We start from the raw sequence: 10,927 nt of genomic DNA, 5'->3' as shown, positions 1-10,927 counted from the left end.
TCTCCTCCATGGCTCAGGTTGAGGTTGGAATGGAGAAGCCTGTGCCACCTTTTGTTGGCCAGCTAATGCACTCCAGCTCTGAGGAAAAGAAGAAGGATGGTGACCAGATGGACACAAATCCGTTTCAAAACGAGGGAGCAGCAAGTCTGGGGGCCGATAATACAGACTATGCCTCGGCTGACACGGCCACTTAGATCCTATAACAGAAGAGGATGAGAAGGTGACCATGGGTCATCAAAGTCCCTTCTAGGCCGCAAGACATCTGGAGAGAAGGTGAGCCTCTTCCAGGGTGCTGATCTGAAGCTGAAGCCTGGTGGTGGTTTACGCTACCAGAAACATAACAGTGATGGATGAAGAGTCTGAAGAGTCAGACAATGCCCCTCTGCTCAAGGATGGAAAGAAACCAGAGCCCAAAGCTTCAGATGCTGGAGATCGATCTTTGGCCAAGGTAAGGATTACCTTTCAGATAAGAAGGATTCTTCTGACTCGGGTGTCCGCTCCAACGAAAGCTCTCCCAACCATTCTTTGCAAGACGAAGAGGCTGACCTGTCGCAGTCTGAGAGGGCTAACTTGATTGAGCTGGATGAGGAGAGCTCAGCTCAAAAACAAGGGTTGCCGATAGTCTGAGTGGCCTTCAAGACCCTGCTATCATCCGCATGTCATCTGCTCAGTAGGACCAGTCCAGTCTTATGGCCAGCAGTCCTGAAGAAGAGCTGGCCTTCCTCCAAGAGCTACAACCTCAACCTTACACCCAGTATCACCACCCTCAATAACAAACACAAATGCCCAACAAGGAAACAACATTCGTCAACCCACAGATAGCTCCACCCCTGGAAGTGACATCATCATGACTCCTGGTTCCAGCACTACTTCCATCCACCACCCAAAATGAGAAAGTCCATGTGGTTCATCTGAAGAGAGGGCTTAACCCCGGAGATCCTCCTGAGATCCTCCGAGTGTCTTCTGACACTTTCACCTTAGGAGAAGAGCGTGAAAGTATCCTGTAGGCGACGTCTGGATCTACAGCAGTCTTGGCCAATTAACGTTTTCTGGTAATACATGGAACAGTGATTGAGACATTTCCAAAAGTTAAGTGTAGATGAAGTGTGCTTCCTTCACATCTGTCCATCACCTACTCATCATGCATCCACCATCTAATGGTAACATACTGTATATGTTGGTGTTTCCGTACAGTATTTGTAGCTTAAATTATGCATTAATGTCACCAGTTGTATGGCTATAAAGCATTTTGAAATCGCAGCTGTAGATTAATATTCAATAGTGTTTCCCAAAGGAAAATATTTTAGTACCTTGTCATGGTAAAGCACCCAAACTTTGCGTAAACGCCTTAAAAAGTATGAATTTTAACAGTGATTCTGGTTTGAAATGTGTCGTATTGCGTTGTCCTGCATGCTGTCATTGTGCTGTAGTGACAGTGGTACAGTATATAAGCAGTGACAAGCATGTGTCAGACTGCAGTCCCAAATTAGCCTGTAGAAACTGCATGCCCTGTGATGCTAGTCTTTAGCAGTTATAACTGTACTTTTTGCAGCTGTCCTGAAAAGTTAAACAGGTTTCGTGATGCTTGTCTTTAACATGGCATCACATAAACCTGCACTGATAGTATCCATCTCTCTTCAGTGTTTGTTTGAGGAAGAAAAACGACTGAAATAAACATTTGCTGTTCTGCACACACTGTGTTCCCACAAGATGATTTGCAAAGAGCAAACTTATTTTAGTAAAGTGAATTACAGATGGGTGGCACCAGTAGTTCGTGCTTTACAATTATCTCCCACATCCTGAATACTTTTTTAGTGGCCATTCAGTGTGTGAATGAATGACTCTGAGGTTTTTAAAGGAATTTCTATCAATACTTTTCACAGTAAGATACGTCTTGCGCAAACGAATTGTTTTATGTGTCCCTAGATAGCAACAATCCTTTTTTTTTTTTTTTGTCCCAAACCCCTCATAATCTGAACCTTACACCCTTTACAATACTAGTAGTTTCCCAGCCTAAATGGTAAGAAGTTAATAAGCTTTATGCATTCCCACAAATGAAAAATACCACAAAAACAATGCATTTATAACCATAGCTCAGACAAGGACACTGACTTCATACTTAGCATTTAATTATGTACAGTATAAAAGTGCCATTTACATTTAATTATAAATTTTTCTGTAATATTATAAACGTCACATTTTCAGCAGAAATAGAAAACAAAAGTACATTTTACAGAGTCCGCGGCATTTTGACGAACAGGATTGCGTGTAGCGCAACATCTTGTCAACATAAAAGCAGGGGGGGGGGGGGGGGGTCCTTCTTTTTCAGATTCCTTGCTTAATTACAGTTTTCCTTTAAAATCTCTTCAGTCTTTTTAAATCCTCCTTTGGAAGAAGGAATATGAAAGTCCGTATCTAACTGTGAATCGTTTTATGTCCGTTTAGGGAATCATTTGTCATTCAAGACGAAGTCCAGGCAAATGACAGGACAAAAACACAAAAAGCCCCTGTTTTTGCTCCATGACCGAAACACCTGCAAAAGATTGTGGGGTGGGGGGGAGAGAGAGGGGGAGAGAGAGGTGTGTTTAGAGAAGGCAAAAAGGACATAGATCCGGACAGACTGGCGCCAGGGAGGAAGCCAAAGGACGTTTTTTTCGGACTTTTAACCAAACACTAGCAAAATATCAGGCAATCCCATACAGCTCCAGTGGGAGGTGTCTATACGAGCATCTCACAGATAAGCAAGCATTACTGAACAATTATTCACCAAAAAAATAATAAATAAATAAATACATTCTGACACGCTCTTGTTATTCCAAATCTCTATGACTTTGTTCCACGACAATATATTTTTTTCTTTTTGTGCTTCACAGAATACAGCCTAGTTAATTTCGCTTTTTGAGTTTTTTCAGAATCATCTTCAGTTTTGAGAATCGACGTTTAATAACATTTCTAACATTTGTATTAAAACGTATTATATCATGTTTAAATCACTTGTCAAAGTTATAAAATATCACTGTCTACAAGTCCGTACATAATGCATCATCATAACATGTAGGCTACAAATGCGCTGTACTGCTGGCAAACAACCCAACTACCCCACGTGCAAAAGTTTAATTAGTTGCATCTTCTCATGTGAAACAATCGATTTCAGAGTAACTTACCATTTCAACGATGCAGTTATAAGGTTGTAAGGTCATCTGAGATGATCTCTCCTTGAGGGTTACTGGGCTGTTAATTAACAGAAGTAAACAATGTTTTTCAGTGTATCTGCCAGCACATGATCAATTTCATCTCGGTCTATAAATGATGCTTCTTTCTAATTATTAATGCGGACATTACATTTCATATTGTTCATGTCGCTTTTTTATTAATGCTGAAATAACTGTTGTCAATGCACATATTATTTCTATATTCTTTCTTAAATCATTTCTTATATGATTGCGGCGTTAATAGTTTCCATTAGGCTACGCCAATGTGAATTACTTTGACTTACTAGCATGGTTAATTAGTATGAAATGCAAGTATGAAATGTCTTACCTGAAAGGAGATGATAGCTCCGAGTGATCTGACGGTCTTTTTGGAGGACTCTGTCCGAGGATCTGCTGATTGCGGCTGGTCGAGTGCGATCTGAAGGTCCAGAATGTAGTCTATGACATGCTGCAAGATCTCCATCTTACTCACGCTCTTGTTCTGCGGTAAGCTCGGCACGAGCTCCTTCAACCTGCTGTAGCAGTCATTCATGTTGAACAGGAGACTGAGCGGGTCGTCCGAGGAGCTCTTGCCCCGTGAGTTGCCGAGATTATGCTCCGAAAAATACAAGGCGGGTTTCCTTATGGACCTCACCGGACTGACTGCCTTCATAGTGGCTAACGATGTTGTAGTTAATTTCAGGGCATGCAATTCTTCCACAGATCTCTGCTGGCCTGAAAGCTTGTTGTCAATGCGTTTATATAGCAACCCAACTGGGTTCGTTATGAGGCATAAAGAATAAAGCGGATTGGTCGCTGAGACGACGTCATTCTGTGAACCGGAGCATCAACATTGGCCAAATTTGCAGCACGTGAGCACCTCCCACATCCTCTGCACTCGCGCTGAGGACTGAGCAACTGCTTGCACACAGACAAATAACATAACGTCACATGTATAAATAATGGAACTGACTCGCAATATATTCACATTTGTAACGTATCACATGATTCAAACAAAGTAATACTGAAAACTTCTTTAACGCCAGATGTTTTTTAATGCAAGTGTATTAGTTCTCTCCATACCCATTGCGTGCACTTAAGGGGGGGGAGGTGAATTGCTCATTTTCACTGAATCTCCTGTTAATATTGAGTACCTATAGAGTAGTACTGCATCCTTCATAACTCCAAAAAGTCTTTAGTTTTATATTTATAAGAGAAAGATAGTCTGTGTACCGTTTTTTTTTTCGGAAAAACACGAGCGGCTGGAGGCGTGACGTGTGGGCGGAGCTAAAGAATCACCAGCGGAGTAGGCTTGTGCTTTGAGAGCGTTTGGAAGCTGTGGCATTACCCTGAGGAAAAAAGAATCATCCAAAACAAACCATGGCTAACAGTCAGATTCAGCCGTATATTTATGATCCAGAATCAGATCCAGATGCTGAAATTGAACAAGAGCAGCAGCAGCAATGACTACAGCAGGACGTCTCTATATTGAAACTGTATATATTTGCTTAGTGGTTTTGGAAAATGACTAAGTTCCACTTTATGTCGTCTTTTTTTTTTTTTTTTCTTTAAAGGTGTACATGTGGGAAGTGCAGTTTGATTCCAACATCACGTTGTTTACTTGATGTGCTTACGCACCGAAAGTTAAGTTAACAACAGAGATATTTGAAGCAGTTTTACTCACCGCCAGTGGTTCCAACACACGATTGTGACAACATGACCTAGGACCGAAATATATTTCAGATATGCTCACTGAATATAAACCTAACAGAGCACTCAGATCACTAGGATCGAGTCAGTTAGAAATATCAAGGGTTCACACAAAACAAGGGGAGTCGGCCTTTAGTTACTATGCTGCCCGCAGTTGGAATCAGCTTCCAGAAGAGATCAGATGTGCTAAAACACTAGTCACATTTAAATCTAGACTCAAAACCCATCTGTTTAGTTGTGCATTTATTGAATGAGCACTGTGCTATGTCCGAACTGATTGCACTATATTGTCAAAATTTTTTTTAAAATATAAAATCATTTTCTAACTGTTTTTAAATTGATTTTAAGTAAACGTTTTAATCATTTTAAAAGTTTTAAAATTGCTTGTTTTATTTTTTGTTATCTTTCATGATTATTTTACTTTCTTTGATGTAAAGCACTTTGAATTACCATTGTGTATGAAATGTGCTATATAAATAAACTTGCCTTGCCTTGCCTTGCCTTTTTCGTTGGGACTTCATTATCCTTAAGAAATAAACAATGTGCAAATCCGGCGTCAAACTGGGCTTTGTTTGTAAAACAAGCATCTTCGAAATGCAGGAAACAAACAAAAACACTTGCACAACTCCGTTGGTGCTCTGTAAAAATAAACTCCATCCACTGGTCCCTTAATGGTGTTTTTTTTTTTTTTTGGTAATCTGTGCAGGGTTGTCTTGCCCTGGCAACCAAAATCTCTCTCGCTCTGGTCAGTGAATGTCTCTGCTCTACTCTACGGGCGCGTGCGCTCTTCCGGCAGACGTGCCCTTAGGACCCATATAGGGAAATTCCGCTCCATCTAACGTCACACAGACCCATACTCGAAAAAAAAACTTTCCGAAACTTGAAAAACAGGAAGGAATATTTTTGGAACAAAAATACTTCTTCAAACATACAACTTAATTTTTGAAAATTGGTCCATCTTTAACAGTGTAAAAAACTCAGTATGCATGAAATAGCATTTCACCCCCCCTTTTATTAAAGACTTTATGCAAACGAGTTGGTATGCTATATCATAATTACCGTAATTTCGAGATGCCAGCACGTGATAACTCGGAGCTGTTCACGGAGGCTCGAACTCAGAATTATGCTTTTCTTTTATGGCAACACCAACGCGCAAACAGAGCCTGGGGTGGTCAGGTCGTAGCTCCCAGTTCACAAGTTGTAATTACAAGTTCTACGAGCATGTGAACGCTTTTAACAATTTTATCAGGATGGAATCTCATAATTACGGGAATTTCGATACACAAGCCATAAATATGGGATGTGGCCGGCTGCATAAAATGCTTAGACTTTTCATCCATCTCATTTTTTAAAGACTTTAAGGTTATAACTTTTTTAAGCCACATTTGAACAACAGACAGCGTTTGAAGCGTCTAAAGCCAAAAAAGGACTGGCTTGTTGCTGAGTGGTCCAAAGTTATGTTTTCTGATGGAAGTAAATTTTGCATTTCCTTTGGAAATCAGGGTCCCAGAGTCTGGAGGAAGAGAGGAGAGGTGCACAATCCACGATGCTTGAGGTCCAGTGTAAAGTTTCCAAAGTCAGTGATGGTTTTGATCCAGCATCTTTTCGTTTAAATAAATAAAAAAAAGCAACAAAAAAAAAACCTTTTTCGTCGTTTTTGACTACATTGCTGTCGTGTAAACGTAACCTGAAACTTAACCTGTAAGTGTTTTAGCAGCACACAGTCCATTAGGCTTTCAGTATCTCATAAAAATATGACTTGTAAAAGTGACATGCTACATATTTAAATGTTATGCATGTGTTAGAAGGTTTCCTATTTACGTCACAGTGACCTAACTGGAAAAAGTTTGAAAATATAAAATATTCCTGTAAAGGGCAGAATGGGAAATATTTACTAGTTTTATTATGCAAAGGAAGAGTCTGTGAACCATCGTGATGTACTAGTATCTTAAAATTACACAACAGTGAATGTTTTTCTGACCTTTTCCTCCTGAGACTATCAGTGCTGCAAACACAAAGGAATGTGTCTAACTTTACATGACTGAATGGCATCCCTTGGAGCATCACACAGAACTAAGAGCTAGCCTTTCTGGCTCTCCCTGTGCCCATTACTGAAGTACACAAGCCAAAAAGTATAGAGTATAAGAGTTGCAGGATAATGTTCTTTTCTCAGCTGTTTCACGGATATATGAGCAGAAGAACATGTTTTCTCAATCCAGAGAACTCCTGCCAATTTTCAGTCAGTGTATTCAGCGAAATTTCCCATATCAACTGATGGCCCCAAATTTTGGCTCTGTACCCTATGTTTGTGAGTCTGTTTGTAGGATGAGGTTGAGTGTCAATAAGTTACCACTGTACAAAACAGCAGTATTGAACACACACTCTCAGAAATAAAGGTATAGCTGTCACTGGGGCAGAACATTTACAAAAGGTACATATTTGTACCTAAAGGATCCATTTTAGTACCTTAAATGTACATATTATTACTTAAAGTGTACATATTAGAACCTAATACAAAAGTGTACCTTTTGAAAAGTTACCACCCCAATGACAGCTTTACCTTTATTTCTGAGAGTGCACACACAAAAAAATGCTGGGTTGTTTCAAACCAACTTTGGGTCATATATGGACTGACCCAACTGTTGAGTGAAATTTTTTTTTTTTTTTTTTTTTACTAAAAGTTTTGTTAGTCCATATTTGACCCAAAGTTGGGCTGACAAAAATAATTGTAAGCCCAGTTTTTTTTTTTTTTCGGAAAAATTGGCCTCATGATGTCATTCAAAACAACAACAACAACAACAACAACAATAATAATAAAGAATTATAACAATAAAAATTGCAGCAGATGCATGTTTCTACATCTATCACATCAGATCCAGTCAATGGTGATGCCCCTCGGGTTCAGTCGTTTACATGCTCTTTTAGTTTGAGTCTGAGAGATGCCTCAGGCATGACTTCACAGGACAGGTGCTGTTTGCCCTGCTGCCCCAGAACTGTGCTGAAACATCAAAGGTGGGAATCAGAAGGAACACTGAAGAAGAGGTTTAGATACTACATCTGAACTGACCTCAGACCCGTGTCAGGTAACCATGTGCTTAAAACACATATATGTCATGTGATGAAAGATAGGGAAGGGTTTGCTCAAAAAGACTGATGTGGAAATATACTTTCACACTTTATGGGAGAGGTCACACCTGACTGTTAGTAAAGAATGCAAGAGGAAGCTAATGTAGTTGTGGCTTTCATCACAGATGATGGATTGAGCTGTGGCTATCGTCTCTTTCTATACCAAGATCTAGTGCTGACCTCCAAATGACAGCAAATAAATATGCTCATTCATATATGAAGCGTTCAGATGCAAAAGCCTCTAAATGCCATTTGAAATTTGCATCTAAAATTAGGATTTTTATCAAGCTCCTATGCTTAGGTTGAGTCATTTTACTTTAATGGCAATGTGCAGGTCCTTTGCCAGACTATTAAAGTGAAATAACTGAACATAAATATAGGAGCCTGATAAAAATCCCAATTTTAGATGAAAATTTCAGATGGCATTTAGAGGCTTTTGCATCTGAACTCTTCATATATATATATATACACACACACACACACAAGTGTTCGGTTACACTGAACATATTTAAGGGGGGCAGAATTTTTTTAGATAAAAGAAATACTGTGCAAATACTATGCATTGATTATGCATAAATAATAATATCAGAGAATAGTTTTGTTGCCACAAAAACAGTGTTTTAAAACAACAGGTTTTAAACAAATGAACAATCCATCAAATATATCAAACTTAAAACATGCAAATTTATAAAAAAAATAAAATAAAAATAAATATACACGAGGACAGGTTCCAGTTTACAATACAACATATTAGAGAGAAGATCCATTCATAACGAACTGATTCAGTAGAATTAACTGGACTTTTCAGTGCAACATAGCGAACGAGGATCCGTTTAGTTGACCACGTTTGATTACTCATACACACACACACACACTAACAGTGATCTAGTGACTGAAAAGTAGATAGTTACTGAAAAAATAAAAACATTATTTTGAAAGCAGCTTACTGTCATGCTAGAGATAAATGTTGCTAAGTCAGTTGAGGTGCTACCTACTTCCAGCAGTGATGCACACAAACAAAATCTGCAGGTGTTGACTTGTGTGCCAGTTGCACCTAAGGCTCTTCAAGCTTCCCCACCCATGTCACCAATAACCACAAACCAACTGAACTGGAGCAACTTTTGGCTACATCAATACTTGCCATTATGAAAATATGACGTTACTGCATAACTGTTACCCTTCCAGTTGTCTTCACAGCTATACATTTGGATTATTGTCTTTGAACACAACCCTCTCATAGAGAACGTGTCTTTTTCTATGTGCACTTGCCATAGTCGAGACATTTTCCTCCCCTGGTGTTCAGCTGAGTGTGGTAGGTTGACTGTCCAGGTGGGGAGCCCATATGTGGGTGTCATGGGGAGTGTGTCTAGTTGGAGGGCTGCTGGTGGTTGTTGAGGATGGGGAGTGTATTGCCCACAGGGAGAACACCTGCTTACCCCTGTCCTGCTATCCTCCTCCCCCCACCTGCCCCAGCTGCATGCTGCGGGCATCTGCCCACCTCTGGGTAATATGGAGCTGTCACTTTTGCTGGCTGCTCACCACAAAGGCTTGACCTAATTTATCTGTCCTGTCTTCAGCTCACCAGTATGTCCACTGTGAGTCTATGTCTTTCATCAGTCTTAAGTTCTGCATGCTTTAGGATTGCCTAGTTTGTCCTTCGTTGAGGTGAGATAAAGTTTCGACAGCATTAGTGATTATTTTAAATAAATAATTAGTGCATAGGCATTAAGTCCATAGCAGGGTTGGATAAAAGAAAAGAAAAAAAAAGAAAAAAGTGCTCCCTTTCAATTTATCAGATAGAATTTGAATTGGCCACACCCACAGGAAGTTGAATTTGAGTTGGAATTACAGGAAGCTGGAATTTATTGAATTCCAATAGACTGCAAAATTGTCCCCATTTTCTGCAAACCTTGTTTCTGGAAAAAAAAAAAAGACTTTAAAGAGTTATAAGCTATGAACCAATCCATCGAGATACTTTGAAAATTGGACAAAAAGTATAAGTCTGTGTACTTGCTTTGCACTTGTATTATTTATATTTTATTTTATTTTATAAGTTAAATATGTATATAGTTGAAGTTCAGTTCATTTTGAACCTACATCCAGCATGAAATGTAATTCTATAATTCTGAATTATATAAATATTTTCTATTGCTCTTTAGACCACAACAAGTCTCTCCTGTCTTTCTCTCATACACATTCACACTCCTTTGTTCTCCTCCAGCATTTACAGTAGAGGTCATCTAACAGATGGGCACCAACCTTGATTGTAACTCTTGCAGGTTTGAAGTCTGTGTTCTGCAGTGTGCATGAAACTTAAGTGTTCTCTGAAGACACACTACCCTTTAGAGAAAGTTTATTCAAGTGTGCTATTAGTATACTTCTTTTAAAGTAAAAATAGGAAAGTATAATTTCAGTCTACCTTATACTTTTCTACTACTGTTATACTTAAAGTATACTTAAAAGTATACTTTTATATACTTGAAAGTGGGTCAATTTAGTCCCATGGAGTAATGAAACAGTACACTTACAAGTATACTACTAGTACACTGATATTTGTATACTTACTACATAAAGTATACTTAAAAATATACTTGAATTTTACTTAAGCATAGGCCTATTTTATAAAATAAACTTGAAGTATATACTTTTTGGTAAGGGTACTCAAGAAAAAGCTTCATTTACACACCAGCACAACATGCAACATTCCAGCATTAAGATTTCACATCTAAATATGTTGTGTATTAACAGGGAAGAATTGAATATAGCTGTATCACTCACTCTACATCAGCAGGACCAGAGCTCTTCAACTGGGTGTGAATGAAATGTAATAAAAAACTCCAGAAGTGGCTGTATGGGCCGCTTTAATAAGCAGAGATGATTGAGGAGAGATGAAATGAATG

At 39.0% G+C, this 10,927-nt stretch overlaps 1 protein-coding gene across 1 annotated transcript; it reads right to left on the bottom strand.

Moving 5' to 3' along the window:
• Positions 1 to 2,108: 2,108 nt before the first annotated feature.
• LOC113082679 (DNA-binding protein inhibitor ID-2-like) lies at positions 2,109 to 3,912 on the bottom strand. Its single transcript, XM_026254222.1, has 3 exons — positions 3,541 to 3,912; positions 3,165 to 3,231; positions 2,109 to 2,533 (listed from the first exon to the last, which is right to left on the bottom strand). Exons 1-2 carry the CDS (start codon positions 3,862 to 3,864, stop codon positions 3,181 to 3,183), a joined length of 375 nt encoding a protein of 124 aa, XP_026110007.1. The 5' UTR covers positions 3,865 to 3,912; the 3' UTR covers positions 2,109 to 2,533; positions 3,165 to 3,180.
• Between the last annotated feature and the right edge of the window lie 7,015 nt (positions 3,913 to 10,927).

This window comes from Carassius auratus, unplaced genomic scaffold (assembly GCF_003368295.1).
Source record: "Carassius auratus strain Wakin unplaced genomic scaffold, ASM336829v1 scaf_tig00036687, whole genome shotgun sequence".
NCBI lineage: Eukaryota > Metazoa > Chordata > Actinopteri > Cypriniformes > Cyprinidae > Carassius > Carassius auratus.
This window is presented reverse-complemented; position numbering and strand designations above follow the sequence as displayed.

Coding starts and splice junctions, on each gene's coding strand:
- LOC113082679 (XM_026254222.1), bottom strand. CDS start 3,864: ATGAAGGCAGTCAGTCCGGTGAGGTCCATAAGGAAACCCGCCTTGTAT. Junction 3,232..3,540: donor GAGCTATCATCTCCTTTCAG/GTAAGACATTTC, acceptor GTTAATTAACAG/CCCAGTAACCCTCAAGGAGA.